Raw genomic sequence first — 15,884 nt, forward strand, 5'->3', positions numbered from 1 at the left:
AAAGCACTCTTACTATTCTTTTCCATTTGATCCTCTTGAGGCAAAAACGATTACCTTTTTTACAGATGAACAAACTAAGACTCAGAGAGGCCAGGTGGCTTGCTCAGTGCCACACAGCAAGTTAGAGATGTGCTAAGGACTGAACGCCAGATTTCAGGATTAGCCCAGTGCTTCTTCCCCTACACCACAGAGAAGCATCAGCCAAGCCTATGTGTATGAGTCTGAAGTCAGCATTCTAATTGTTAGAGATTATCTTCAATGAAGCAACCGCCATCATCTACTTCAATTACGTACTGCTTCCTTTACTGTGGATACAATACATACCCTATCTTTCTATTTTATTTTAATTTTTAAAATTTATTTAATTTTCTGGAGATAGGGTCTCTGTTGCCCAGGCTTGTGCAGTGGTGCAATCATAGCCCACTGCAACCTCAACTGCTGAGCTCAAGGGATCCTCCTGCCTCTGCCTCCCGAGTAGCCTCCACAGGCATGTGCCACTATGCCCAGCTAAGTTTTAATTTTTTTTGTAGAGATAGTGTCTTGCTGTGTTGCCCAGGCTAGTCTTGAACTCCTAGTCTCAAGCAATCCTCCCACCCTGAACTCCCGAAGTGCTGGGATTACAGACATAAGCCACTGCGCCTAGCCCACTTATTAATTTTCTTTTTTTGAAGAGACAGTGTCTTGCTCTGTCACCTGGGCTGGAGTGCAATGGCACAATCGTAGCTCACTGTAGCCCCCAACTCCTGGACTCCAGTGATCCTCCTGTCTCAGCCTCCCAAGTAGCTGAAACTATCTATAGGCATGTGCCAGGGTCTCACTGTGTTGCACAGGCTGCCTACCTCCCTTTTAAATTAAAAATTATTATTATTAGGGCAAAAACTGAGTTTCCTTCCTGAACTTAAATGTTGGGTCCTCCTGAGGATGGCTCCCTACCACTTTCTGCTTCCATCTTTGGGTTCCATGAGCAAAAACTGGCCTGGTCCAGCTGCCCCACTAGACGGGATTCCTAAAGACCTACCAGGAAACAGAGAATGCAAAGGCAGAAGAAATAAGAATTGGTACAACTCTCCACCCTTGTCCATTCACATTCAAAAGGGGTCTCTTCTTTTTTGTATAAACCACATAAACCCAGTGCTCGCTGGAAGAGACTTATCAATGAGAGTGGCTGGGTTGGGTATCTTGGAGTCTGAAAGTCAGACCTGAGCCATGTGGGAGGGCAGTGAATGCAGCTCCTTCTCAGGAGGGAAGCTGCAGGGGCTGGGGCTCCATCAGCAGGGCGGTAAGTGTCTCTTTAAGGCTTGAGCTCGCTGACTCCGGGAGCACAGAGCCAGCCTGGGAGAAGGCAGGGGCCTACAGTTTATTTTATTTGACATTTTTCAACGTCAGGACACTTCAGAGCCAAGGAGGAAACGAATCCCATCTGTTCTGAGCCCCCAAGCACAGTTCAAGAGGACAGGCTGGGGGAAGGAGGAAGGGGAGGTGAAGAGAAAAACAAGAAGACTGGAACATCCAGCCACACACAGAGGGCGGGAAGCAACCTGATGAGGGAAACAGGGTGCACAAGTCGCCAAGGAATCCTCTGTCCCCTAACGTGCATGCAGAGCTCACTCAAGATGGAGCCTGCTGCTGGGAGTGGTGGCATATCCCTATAATCCCAGCATTTTGGGAGGCTGAGGCAGGTGGATCACCTGAGGTAGGGAGTTCAAGACCAGCCTGACCAACATGGAGAAACCCTGTCTCTACTAAAAATACAAAATTAACTGGGCATGGTGGTACATGCCTGTAATCCCAGCTACTTGGGAGGCTGAGGCAGGAGAATCACTTGAACCCAGGAGGCAGAGGTTGCAATGAGCCGAGATCGCGCCACTGCACTCCAGCCTGGGCAACAGGAGTAAAACTCTTGTCTCCAAAAAAAAAGGGGGATGGAACCCGCAGACTCTTGTCTACTGCTCTGTGGCCCTTGGTATAGTTTTCAGGACAGCAGACTTGGTGGAGGTGAAGGGCGCCCTCTGGAGTTGTGGGACTTGGCAAGTGTTGCTGTGTTGGCCTGCAAATTCCCATCCATTACTGCCACCCAGCTCAGACACAGCTCACCCATTCACATAGACAAAAATGGACACACTGAGAGAGAAACCCATGTTAAAGAAGGGAGAAGATGGAGGGCCCTCTGACCTCCTCCGTCCAGGCACGTGTAGCCCCTACACTCAGTGCCTGCACCCGCCTCTGTATGGGTACCCATACTCTATTCCCCTCCACTCCAATGGATGCCAGGGATGGAAGGACAGATGGCTGTGAAACTTATCTTCTTATTTAGATTAAATTCCAGACCTTCCTATTTTTAGAAAAACAAATTCCTTTTGTATTTTCAAATGGTAAAAATGGCCCGAGCTGTCACCTAGGAAAGTCAGCGGCCAACTCGAAGCTGTCTGCAGTGTTGTGATTTGGATATTACCCTGGCAAGACTACTTCTAGTGTCAAGCGGGTGATCAGTCTAGGTGCCAAATTTTAAGAGGATCATTGACAACTTGAGAGCTTCCAGAGGAGGGTGACCAGGACAATGAAAGGTTTGAAAAACTGGGTCAGTTAAGAAAGTACTAAAATAAGCTAGGAACCGTTTCTTTTTCTTTTTGGTCTAGAGAATATTCAAGCTATATTAAGAACATGTTGAACTATTTGGATGAAGACTTACACTTACTCTATTTTTCCCAGATGACAGAATTTGAATCAATAGGTGGAAGTTACAGTGAAGCAGATTTCAGCTGAATATTTAGAAACTTCCTTATAACTTAATTCTGTATGATATGGAATAAGCTTCCCATCACTGTGCCTGTGGAAGCCAGGGATGAAAGACTGTCAGGGATACTGCAGATAAGATTTTTGTACTAGATAGGAAGATAGACTAGTCTAAAATTATTGAGAAGCTTTAGAAAAATGTGGCTTTCTGGGTAGCAGAGATTCTACATTGGTAAGTCTTAGAATTTGTATTTCTAAAAAAACCCATCACCTATAAAACTCTTAGAAGAAAACAGGTGAAAAGCTGCATGACATTAGATTTTGCATGATTTCTTAGATATGATACCCAAAGCACAGCCAACAAAAGAAAAAAATAGATAAACTGAACTTCATAAAAATAAAAAGCTTTTGTGCACAAAAGATATATCTTCAGAATGAAAAGGGAACCCAACTCTCAGAATGAAAGAAAATATCTGCAAATCATATGTCTGATAAAAGGTTAATATCTAGCCTATGTAAAGAACTCTTAACACTCAACAAAAAATAAACAACACAATTTAAAAATGGGCAAAGGACTTGAACAGGTATCTCTCCAAAGAGGATCTATAAACAGCTAATAAGTACATAAAGATGCTCCTTATTATTAACCTCCAGAGAAATCAAAACCACAATGAGATAACCACTGCATCTCCATCAGGATGGCTTTTTTCCTTTCTTTTTTTCTTCTTTGAGATGGAGTCTTGCTGTGTCGCCCAGGCTGAAGTGCAGAGACACAATCTCGACGCACTGCAACCTTCGCTTCCCGGGTTCAAGCAATTCTCCTGCCTAGCCTCCCAAATAGCTGCAATTACAGGCGCGTACCACCACGCCAGCTAGTTTTTGCATTTTTAGTAGAGACGGGGTTTCACTATGCTGGCCAGAATGGTCTCCAACTCCTGGCCTCAAGTGATCCACCCGCCTCGGCCTCCCAAAGTGCTGGGATTACAGACATGAGCCACTGTGCCTGGCCAGGATGGCTATTATAAAAACAAACAAAACAGAAAATAGTAAATGTTGGGGAGAATGTGGAGAAATTAGAACTCTCATTCATTGCCGGTAGAAATGTCAAAAAGGTACAGCCATTGTGGAAAACAGCGTGGTGGTTCCTCAAAAAACAAACAAACAAAAAAACCAAACACATAGAATTACCATACGATCCAGCAATACCACTTCTAGGTATATACCCAAAAAGATCCGAAAGCAGGAACTCGATTAACATTTGGACACCAATGCTCAGAGCAACATTCTTCATAATAGCCAAAAGGTGGTAACTACCCATGAACAAATGAATGGGATAAACAAAATGTGGTATATACATACAATAGAAGAGAATTCAACCTGAAAAAAAGAATGAAATTCTAACACTACAACATGAATGGTCCCTGATGACATTATGCTAAGTGAGTAAGTCAGTCATTTAAAAAAAAAAAAAAAAAAAAGGCCAGGCTCGAGGCTCACACCTGTAATCCCAGCACTTTGGGAGGCCAAGGCAGGCAGATCATGAGGTCAAGAGATTGAGACCATCCTGGCCAACATGGTGAAACCTGGTCTCTACTAAAAATACAAAACTTAGCTGGGCATGGTGGCGCATGGCTATAGTCCCAGCTACTCAGGAAGCTGAAGCAGGAGAATCCCTTGAGCCCGGGAGGTGGAGTTTGCGGTGAGCCGAGATTGTGCTACTGTACTCCAGCCTGGTGACAGAGCAAGACTCCGTCTCAAAACAAACAAACAAACAAAAAACAAACACTGTATGAATCCACTTATGTGGGTTACCTAGAGTAGTCAAATTCATAGAGACAAAAAGCAGACGGGTGGCTGCCAGGAGCTGAAGGAAAGAGGAAAAGGCAGCTACTGCTTAATGAGTACAGAGTTTCTCTTTGGGGAGAGGACAAAGTTCTGGGGATGGATGTGAAGATGGTTACGCAGCCATGTGAATGTACTGAATGCCACTGAACAGTACATTTTAAAATGGTTAACATAAAATGGTAAATTTTTATATTATAGATATATGACTGCAATTTTTAAAAATACATAATTTGTAAAAAACTTGTATGATTATTCTGGCAGCAGCATCAGAGTCACTTTCTTCCTTCTAGTTTGCTGACTTCAGTTTGAAGAATTTGCCTTCTTTGATTCACCAACTAACGACCCAGGAAGGGGCCTGATCAGTGGAGGGAGTAGGGAGAGCTAACTTGAGACTGAACAGAGGCTTGGAAAGAACCCCCAAACAGACAGTCCCCCAGCAGATAAACAGAGTGTGGAGAAAGCATCAGAATTACTGTCATCTTTTGTGGCTCACTTGGATAACTGGGAGTCAATTATGTCACCCAGTAGGGAAAGATAGCTCCCCTTTTCTGCTGGCTCAGTGCTGGGAGCTCTTGCGAGATAGGAAAGTGAACTGCAGGGGGCTGAGGCTGATGGGTGGGCAGGGGTGTTGCACTGTGGCTGAGGAGGGAATGTGAAGCTATCTCTACAGGGAATAGCCCTACCCCTTTTATCACTAGAGAAACAATTTTCAAAGAAATAGGACATTTTCTAAATTATGACATCTAGATGGAAACCACAGTGGGGATGAGAAGACCGACAGGAGACTGAGCAAGGACAGCTCAGGTTTGCATGTTCACTTAACGGGCTGCTGGAATCCGGGATGCCCTGTTACTAATTAAAACAACAAAACACATAATTGAGGAGTGACTGTTTACATTAAATTACTGGGGATTATAAGTTGATTCCCTTTAACTCTGACTTCCTAAGCACATTTAAAGATGGCCATGTTTACAGTCCTGGCAGGGAAGTTAACAAACTCGTATTAAGGGTTACCGTTAATTGAAGATTGACCATAAAAAATGCATGTGAAATTATCTTGTAAACTAGCATCACAGTTCACAGTAAGGTCCACTTTATGGATATTGTCATGCCAGCAACTGACTCTGTGTTCCCCATGCAAACTCTCCCTGGGCTTACAGCTGGGGGCTGTGCAGGAAAGGCAAGTTCTTTTCATGCTAGCCTCAGTGAACTCTAGTTTTTAAAAAAATGGATCCAGGAGCACATGTCTTGCCTGGAGAAAAGAGGATAAAGCAAGGGTGCTGGAGGGGCACAAAGGGGTTTTTCCTTCCCCTACTCGCTGTATTCCATGCCCCGACACTCTATTATCTATGTCCCTGGGTTTGACCAGCTGCTACTAGTTCTGTCTGTGCTGTTGATTCTGAGTGAGTGGCACTCTGGTTAGATTACACACCCCTGACAGCAAGAGTTGTGCCTCCCCATCAGTCTGGGGTTCTAATAACAATAAAAATAATAATCGCAACAAAAATAATAGCTATCATTTAGTGACCATTTACAGTGAGCCAGGAATTATTCTAAGTACTTTACGTATATCAATGCCTTCAACCCTCATCATAGCCCTGAGATAAGTTCTACTATTATCTGCATTTGGCAGATAGACAAATGAATGAAAGCCTGGCAAGGTTAACTAGTTTGCCCAAGCTCATACAGCTAGTTAAGAACCAGAAGTCCTGCCACCTTCCTCAGATTGGGATTTCTCCAAGCAGGGGTCTTGTACCTTCCAACACTTGGGGTATTTTCTGCCATCAGATGGGTTGGTGAGGTGAGGGGCTCTCAGAGGGGTCTCATCTCCATCAGTCTGGGAGCTCTGCAGGACAGGAGTCCCATCACTTCACCTGTCTGGAAGCTCTGTAGGGTCTGGGGCTATGGTCCTTCTAACACAGGGGGAACTTTCTAAAGATTCAGCCCTACTGGGCTTGTGCCACCCTCTGTTCCCTCCCGGAGCTCTCAGAGGAGGGCAATGACCTGACACTTCCTCAGACAGTCCCTGGCAGCTTCCTAGGGTAGAGGCTGTGTGGAGCAGTTCCTCACACACCTTGGCTCTCCTTCCTGCCCAGCACACGCCTCTAACCACAGAAGGAGCTCTGGGCCTGTGAACTGGATGGCTTTTCTCCGGTCCCAGCTCCAGGCTGGCGGATCTGAGAGCGAGCGCGAGGTGGGGCTGGCCCTTGGGATTTCACAGGCAGTAAACAACCCGATTCATGCGTCAGTTGTTTTGCTCCAGAGCGGCCTCATCAGCTGGACAGGCCCTGACCAGATCCCTCCCAGTTTCTCCGCTGGGGTGGAGATGGGAGCAGGGAACAGTAGATGGCCTGGAGCTTGGCTCTCGTCTTTTCCGAGGAGAGGCTACTTTCCACTCCCTTGAAGTCTGGGATTTTCACTGGGGAGAGGCAGTCCCTGGCAGGAAGATACTAAGTCCCTGAGAAGGAAGGGAAGGCCTGCTGCCGCTACCTGTATGGTCCCTTGGCAGGGGATGATACAGCAAACCAAGAAGGGAGAGTGGAAGTGGCAGTCAGCTAAGAGGTGCTCCAGAGAACCTTCCAGATACTGCCTCTCTCCGGTCTCCGGGCTTGGAAGAGTCGGCCAGGATGCCCCGAAGCTTCCAGCCCTTCATTCTTCCTGTCTTCTCCCCTATCCTCCCAGACTAGGAGAGGACGGCAAGAATGAAGTGCTGGGGCCTTGGGGTCCTGGCCGACTCTTCCAAGGTTGGAAGGCGCAGGCACAGCTCTGTCAATTAAGGCAGAGAAAAATAAGATGAGGGTCCCTGCAGGGCAAAGGGCAGGAAAGAAGGGTTTGACATACTGCGTGGGCATTAGGAAATTGCATGATTGGTAGAAGGTGCGCAGAGGAAGAAACCCAAGGGGCAGAGACTGAGGGCCACGGGGTCAGACAGGGAACTGAGGGGTCAGGAACCCCTGGCAAAGGAAGTGGAGCTACGGCTGCTACTCACTGTTTGACTAGCGATTTCACCCACATGCTCTCATTTTCTCCTCTTAGGTAGAGAGATACGATCTTAATAGTTAATATCCTTTTTTTTTTTTTTTTCTTTTCAAATGGGAAAGCAGCTTTAGTTATCCAGCGTCCGCACAGACTTAGCGTAAGAGCGGGGAATAAAATGCTTTTCCAAGGCTCTTTGGGCCAGTTTCTCGAGGGCCAAGAACCAGGGAGGAGGGTGGGGCATACCACAGAATGACAGCCACAGAGACCAATGAGAGGGAGGCGCCTTCATTGACCAATCAGTTCCTCGGATGTAGGCCCCGCCCACCACACCCAAGTCTGGAATAAACCACGTGGAATTTCAGAGGCAGTCACGGAGTGTACATAGCACCGTTTTGTGTGCTTTCGTCGCAGCACAGCAAACCCAAACCCCTGTTTTGAGTTCCACTCCACTTTTAAGGCCTTCCATCCCTGTGGTCTTTCCACCATCCTGCCCTCGCCTTCTAAGAACCCCCGCGCTTACCCGGTAGTGATGTCGTCATCCTCTGTCATGGTCTTGCCCATGAGGTCACTGTCGCTCATGTAGCCGGACTTGAGGTCCACCTCATCCGAGTCCAGGGACTCAACCAGCTCCAGGCGGGAGATGTGGCTGAGCTTGCTGGGGCTGCGCATGGGCATGGTGTGGGAGTAGTGGGCCCGCTCCCCGTGCATGTACCAGGCGGGCGACCCCTCCGAGCGGCAGCTCCCACCCACAGAGGGCGCGTCACCAGCCTGCAGCCGAGGACTGGACTGGCCATAGCGCCAGGAGAGAGGGGACGAGCGGTTGGAGAGGCTGGACACACTGCGTGGGTTGGCGTCATCGCTGTCGTAGCAGGTCATCTCCAGGGAGCTGGGCGGAGAGCAGAGGGCACTACTTAGTCCTCAGCACAGCCGCTGTGTGCCCTGTCCCCTCACACGCACCCCAGCAATGCCTCCCCTCCACCCACAGGCCCTCTCACCTCCTCCCGCCTGCCCAAGCTCCACCTCCTCCATGAGGCCTCTGATTGTATGTTACCTTTGTGATATGCTATCTGTTTGACAAAGGAGATGATCTTAAGTGGCTAGGGAAGCAATCCTGTATACTGTTAAGAGCCTAGATTGTGTAATATGACCTGGTTTTGAATTTTTTGTTATTTGCTAGTAAGTGAGCTCAAGACAAATAATTAACTGAAGCTTCAGTTTTCCCATCTGTACAATGGGGATAATGGCATAAAAGTTACCTTATAGAGTTGTGAGCATCCCATGTATACAGATGGAACACAGTGCCTGGTATATGGAAGGGGTCAACAGACCTTGGGGGCAAGTGAGAGAGACTGGTCACTTGAGCTTAGAAGGCCTTATCATTTTGTTAAGGCTGTGTCCATCACCTCTTTTCTATTAATTGGCTGAAGGCTAGCTGATTCCCAAACATCAGATACAGGAAAGCTGAAGCAGAGTGCAGACGGTATATAGGAAAAGCTTTGGGAATCTGGGATGTGTGGCAGGTCCCCAGTAAGACTGATTTCAGCCACAGGCCTAGGGCAGCAGGGGAAGTAGAGCCTCCCAGAGAACGGCAGCAGCCTTAACTGGACAAAAGAGAGGATATGGGGAACTGGATGTGAGAGTGAAGCTGGATGTCCAGGGCCCCAAGCCTCAGTCCGTTCCTGGTCAAGTCCAAGGGAGCAATGCCCAGGTTAGTGCTGGATGGCCTGAGACTAGCAGAGCCTGGATGCCTAGGGAAGAAGATAGGGCCAGGGGGGCTACAGAGAGGAAATATAGCTGGAATCTGGTTGGAGGGGTGGCCTCGACTTGGGTTCAGGCTGAGACCCATAATTCTATCTAGCCTAGCAGTGGGGCCAGCCCAAATCAGCCTTAGGTAGGGTCTCCATAAACTATCCTAACTAAAGCCAGACAGGGCTAAGTAAATGGAACAGGGTTTGATGGTCAAGAAAGCTGGGGCAAGTAATCCCAGCACTTTGGGAGGCCGAGGCCGGTGGATCACGAGGTCAAGAGATCGAGACCATCCTAGTCAACATGGTGAAACCCCGTCTCTACTAAAAATACAAAAAATCAGCTGGGCACGGTAGCGCGTGCCTGTAATCCCAGCTACTCAGGAGGCTGAGGCAGGAGAATTGCCTGAACCCAGGAGGTGGAGGTTGCGGTGAGCCGAGATCGCACCATTGCACTCCAGCCTGGGTAACAAGAGCGAAACTCCGTCTCAAAAAAAAAAAAAAAGAAAAAGAAAGCTGGGGCAACTGAGGCAATCTGTGGCTGGACCTGAATTGCATGAAACCAAGCAATCTTTCCTCTGTGAACACATCCACCGCTTAGTCACTTTGGGGGCTGGAATAGGAGTGGGACATTGATTCTGGTTTCTATGAAGTTCCTCGAAAAAAAGAAAAATTTCCAAAGTTGTCTCTATTGAACCTAAGAAAATATGGTCTTGTTTTCTGATCAGCAGAACTGGAGGGATCCAAACACTCTTGAAACTGAGTGGGCTGGGGTCCTGGCAGTAGTCCTGTGGGCAAGATGAGGGAGCCCTGGCTGGGCAGGGCAATCAGTGGTGGCTGCTTCTGGGTCCATGCCCAGCCTCTCCCCTCCTGGCTCTGCCTGCCCTATTTATTTATTTTTGAGACAGGGTCTCACTCTGTTGCCTAGGCTGGAGTGTAGTGGTGCAAACATGGCTCACTGTAGCCTTGATCTCCTGGGCTCAAGTGATCCTCCCGCCTCAGCCCCAAAGTAGCAGGGATGACAGACAGGCACACATGACCATATCTGGCTAATTTTTGTACCTTTTAAAGAGATAGGGTTTTGCCATTTGCCCAGGCTGATCTCAGACTCCTGAACTCAAGCTGTCCTCCCACTTCGGCCTCCCACGGTGCTGGGGTTACAGGTGTGAGCGACTGCACCCAACCTCTGGCAGCCCTTTAGGAACCCCTCTGCATTCTGCAGCTCTGCCTCGTACAGTGTATTGTTTCAGCTTCTAATGACGATGGACCTAGACATCACATCTCCTTGAACAGAAATGGATGTTCTCTGAAGCCAGAGGCTGTGGTGATGGTGTGACTGCCCGCCTTGCTCACTCACTATTGTACTTGAGCACTTTGCATGGTGCCTGGCCTGTAGTCGGCGCTCAAGAATGAATCAAAGAGGAGCAAACTCACAATGGATGTGTGAGTAAAAAGAAAGGAAGTTTTCATCAGAAAACTCAGTCCAGGGCTCCATGCAGTAAGTGCTTGATAAAAGCAAGCAGACCTTGACATTGGGATGAGATATGGGAGGAAGAGGATGATGCTAACCATGATGAGAGGGTGTGTGGGGGGGTCTCCAGGGGAGCTGGTTTGGGTAGTTAGCTTCATGGTTAGACACTGGTGTAGGGGCAAGGGCTGCACTCAGCATCTGGGTTCCCCGGTTCTACTCCTGGCCTGCCACTGTTTAGTTCTTTGTACTAAAAGTGCCTCTTTCACTATTCCACAGCTCACTCTCTCTCTCTCTTTAAATTCTCCCAAACACATCTTTAGACCTAGGTTGGTGAGGAAGATTCTAGCTCAGATCCTCAGTTCTTGAATTCCAGCCCTGCACCCACCCTTCAGGCTTGCCTCTCTTTGGGGTGGACACAGTTTCATTTCCTCTCCAGCCGCAGTCTGACCCAGACTCTGCTCACTGGGAGAAATGAACCAGTAGAAATAGAGGAAGCAGCACAGGAATTGAATCTAGTTCCTTTTCAGGGAGTTCCTCGGTGAAACAGCCTTGCAGGAAGCACACACTGGACTATAAGCTCCTTGAGGATGAAGCTTGTGTGTGTTCTGGGGAGCCAGTGCCCAGCGCTGTGCCTGGCACACAGCTGGCATGGGTTCTGAGCATGCTGAGTGCAGAACCCACCCTCATCACCCAGTGTGACTCTGGCAGGTACCTCCCTGCCCCCAGCCTCATTCTTTAACTCAGGGAGTATGTATATATCCTGCCTACTTCCAAGGCTAAAGGAAGGGCTCATTGATAGAAAGCCCTTTTAAAAAGTAAAAGAGCCAACCAGGCACTGTGGCTCACACCTGTAATCCTAGGATTATTGGGTGGCTGAGGTGGGTGGATTACCTGAGGTTGGGAGTTTGAGACCAGCGTGGCCAGCATGGAGAAACCCCGTCTCTACTAAATATACAAAAATTAGCTGGGCATGGTGGCAGGCGCCTGTAATCCCAGCTACTCGGGAGGCTGAGGCATGAGAATCACTTGAACCTGGGAGGCAGAGGTTGCAGTGGGCCGAGATCATGCCACTGCACTCCAGCCTGGGAGACAGAGTGAGACTCTATCTCAAAAATAAAAAAATTAAAAATATATAAAAAACAACCACAAAAAGTCAGGGAATCATGGGTTTGGCTATCAGCGTGGAACAGGAATAATATAAACCTAAGCCTAAGAGAGGAAATGGCTCTGGGTCCACAGTAAACAGAAAAACCAGCTTCGGGGCTCTTGGTTCCCTTCCTATTAAGGGAGGCAGAAGCCAGAGCCCTAGACTCTCCCCCTAAGCCAGTCAGCATTATGCAGAAGGCTTGATTGAGGCCTCCCCTTCCCCACCAGAAGCAGAAAACCAATATCGCCTGCTGAGGATCAAGCTGTGTGTGGGGGCCGGCTGCTCTGAGTCAATAGCCCCAGGAGGCTGGAGCTGCTGCCTCTGCCTTGCCCCTGTGAGTGAGTCATTTGAGGTGTGACCCTCTCAGCAACTAAGCACTTTCTGGCGTCTTTGGCTTGAGGCTGGTGGGTGACTGGGTGCTGAGAGATGTTCCAACGATTTCCTCGGATGGGGGCAGGCAGATGTCCAAGATTTCATTCGCTGGGTCCTAGGCTCTGCCACACCTGGGCTCTACTTGGGTTCCTGCTGGGGGGACTGGGGCTATGAGGGATGGAGGTAGAAGACAGAGGTAAGGGGGTGCTGGAGCCCCCACTATTCACCTTTTCCCAGGACTTCCTTGGTCACGTCCCTTTCAGTACTCAGGGTTCTCTTGGCCTGAGCAGAGGTAATCCCCAGAAAGTTTTGATTTATCTTATCATTAAAATATTCAAGATGTCTGGGAGTAAAGGGCTGAGTCTCCAAGATGCGGGCATGGGATGGGGATAGGGGAGGAGTAGGACAAGGAAGAAGGAGAGGGTCTAAGTAGGAAGAACTAGAGCTGATGGGTGAAAGCTACTGAAGACCAGGCGCAGTTCCCATCAGTCGCTGCAATCCCACAGTGCACCGGGGTTACTGAAAGCTGGTGTGTTGGCCAGGCGCGGTGGCTCATGCCTGTGATCTCAGCCCTCTGGGAAGAAGAGGCGGGTGGATCACCTGAGGCCACGAGTTCAAGACTGGCTTGGCCAACATGGTGAAAGCCCACCTCTACTAAAAATATAAAAATTAGCCGGGCTTGATGGCACATGCCTGCAATCCCAGCTACTCGGGAGGCTGAGGCAGTGGGTGATAGAGTAAGACTCTGTCTTTAAAGGCGATGAGTTTTTTGTCATTGGTGGTATGTAAATATGTCCATGGGTGTGGCCCCATCCTCGGAATCCCAAATGGCCACACCCTGGCTATGGGTCGGTCCTTTTCCAGTGCCTATGCCCCAACTTTGCTTTCAATTTTCTGGCCCCAGGATTTGGAGAATAATCTACTTCCAGTCTAACTGGGGAGGCTTCCTAGCCCTCACACAGCCTTCCTGCCCCACGGCCCCCATGATTTCCCAGTCTGGCTGTCTGTTCTCCCTCCCTCTGTCCCCAGAGCTTAGCCCAGCCCTCTGCCCCACTTGGAGCTGACAGCATGAGCTCATCTGGGCAGTCCAAGGAGCCAGCAGGGGAAATTCTGAGTCACAGCAGAGCCTGTGGCCAGGACTTTGCTCCAGAGAGAGGTGCCGTGGGAGGGGGTGAGTGCCCCACGAAGCTGGAGGCTGTGAGGTCTCTGCAGGGAGTGGGCTAGGGGGATACACCTAACAGGGCATGGAGCTGGGTGACATTGTGTACATCCTCTTGAGCACTCAAGCTTCCCTCAACGGCTGGTGGAAGAGGCTGGGGGCACCTAGCTGACACAAGAGTGAAAAGATACAGGTGTTGCGAAAGGAACCAGTTCTAGAACCCTAGTTTGATAGAGACTTTGGAACAGGAAGAGAGCATTTAGTAAACTTTCTCTTGACAGATGAGGAGACCGAGGTCTAAGGAGGGAAAGTGAGTATTAAAGATAACACATTGAGCTGAGTAATGGCTTCTGCTTTCTGGCTCCTAGGCTAGTGATTTTCCAGCTAATTTGATGAAATGAAGTGAAATGCTCAGGCACAAGCAGATAGAAGAGAAAGCCAAGCTTCTCCTGTTGAGACAAATGGGTTTTCTCCCCCTTCCACAGTGGCTCCATGCCTCAGGCCACCTGGCTGACCTGGCAGAGGTGTGGAGAGACCCTGGGGCCCTGCCCTCCAGAATGCGGTGGAGAGCCAGGAAGGCAGAGGGCATGACCCTCTCTGCAGCAAGAGCTTACCTGTGAGTCACCTGGGACCCTCGCAGGCTGGACATGGTCTCTTCCAGGTTCTGTCGAAGATCCAGGACATTCTGCACTGTCCTCTTTCTCTGGGACTCTGGGTCTAGGAGAGAGAGAAGGAAGAGCTGGGTGAGTGAAGAGGACTTAGTGCTGGAATCCTGGGGGTCAGGAAGCAGAGACTGACAATGTCCCCAGGAGGCTAGTCCCTGGGCCATGGCAGTCACCTCCCTCCTCCCTTTCTCCAAGACAACCAACAGAATGGGCCCTCCCAAAGGCCCCAGACATGTGCCCTTGAGCCCTCTGAAGCCCAGACCCTGGCAGGGGGTGCAGACATGGCTTTCTGTGTCTGTGCACTCCTTTCAGAGCTCCGAAGTTAACTGCCTCTCCCTCTGGCTTTGTTTTGGGGAGGCCATGCTTCTCACAGCAGAGGTCCTGGGCAAGACTTCTGGTGGTCGAGATGACCTGGAACATCTGCCTGAAACCCCCTCTCCAGTGTTGGGCTGGTAAAAGTTGAATGACTGGTTCCTGGAGGAGGGGGACATGGATGTGCAGTGTTTGCCAATTTCCATGGTATCAGTCCTCCTGTCATGGCCACTTTCAATCTACCAACATGATGTCACTGACCACAGAGTTAGGAAGAGGTGCTAACAGCTGGCTCTGGGAAACTGGTACGAGCTGGCTTCCGCACGCCTAAGCCCAGGCACTGACTGGTAATATGCGGGATTGCTCTACGGGGTCCTGGGAAGTTAGTTCAGACACAGCCTCCTAAAGGTGAGGTCGCTGGTGGGGAGGTAGAAGGGATGAGCAGTCATTTTCCGGAGCTTGAACTGAGCTCTGGGCAGTCCCCACACAAGTGGTGCAATCCCCAGTGAGGAGGGTGCATGGGTGTGGCCCCAGCCTCAGAATCCCAAATGACCAAGAGCCATTTTATTCAACCCTGGTGTCCAGATATTAGCCTGGACAAGATGAGAGTCTACAACCACAAACAGGGTGAAAATAACATCCAAATGACTGAGAGGTGCTTCAGCATGAAGGAACGCAAAGAATGTTCTCCTTCCTTCCTTCAGTCCATCCAATATATATATATATATATATATATATATATATATATATATATATATATATATATTAGACAGAGTCTCACTCCGTCACCAGGAGCTAGGCTGGAATGCAGTGGTGTGACCTCAGCTCGCTGCAACCTCCGCCTCCTGTCTTCAAGCGATTCTCCTGCTCAGCCTCCTGAGTAGCTGAGATTACAGGAGCACGCCACCACGCCTGGCTACTTTTTGTATTTTTAGTAGAGATGGAGTTTCACTATGTTGGTCAGGCTGGTCTCGAACTCCTGACCTCAGGTGATCCACCCAATCCACCTGGCCTCCCAAAGTACTGGGATTATAGGCATGAGCCACCACGCCCAGCCTCATCCAATGAGTCTTAATCAAGCACTTACTTCACATCGGGCACCACGCTGGGCCCCGAGGGCAGTATAATGAAGAGAAGCTGGCCCTGCCCGTGGCTTATCTTTCATTTTGGGACCTAAAGTCATGCATGGAACCAAGTCCCCCAGAGCCTCCCTAAAAGACAATCTGCAGGAGAGAGTCAGGGAGTGACAGATAGATGATGGCAAAACAACAGAGAAAACCCAAGAACTCTGGCTCTCCGGGCTCCTCCCCGTTCCCCTCCATCTCAAGCCTTCTGCCGCGCTGCAGAGGCCAAACGCCCCCTCAGTCCTTCCGCAGCCCACAGACTCAGCAGGAGTGTGAGGTTCTTTTAGCTGCCAAGATTCAAAACGTTTCTGAATCTCTTCAAGAGGTTTTTT

General features: G+C 49.2%; 1 protein-coding gene across 7 annotated transcripts in view; it reads right to left on the reverse strand.

The window, feature by feature from the left end:
• The window catches only part of NAV1 (neuron navigator 1), a 279,966-nt gene that overhangs the window by 92,733 nt on the left and 171,349 nt on the right, over positions 1 to 15,884 (reverse strand). For all 7 annotated transcript variants that reach the window (XM_074385049.1, XM_074385048.1, XM_074385044.1 and 4 more), the window contains 2 exons: positions 14,066 to 14,168; positions 8,078 to 8,443 (listed from right to left, as the gene is read on the reverse strand). In XM_074385049.1, coding sequence (XP_074241150.1) covers positions 8,078 to 8,443; positions 14,066 to 14,168 — 469 coding nt within the window. The remainder of the gene's footprint in view (positions 1 to 8,077; positions 8,444 to 14,065; positions 14,169 to 15,884) is intronic.

This window comes from Saimiri boliviensis, chromosome 14 (assembly GCF_048565385.1).
Source record: "Saimiri boliviensis isolate mSaiBol1 chromosome 14, mSaiBol1.pri, whole genome shotgun sequence".
Taxonomy (NCBI): domain Eukaryota; kingdom Metazoa; phylum Chordata; class Mammalia; order Primates; family Cebidae; genus Saimiri; species Saimiri boliviensis.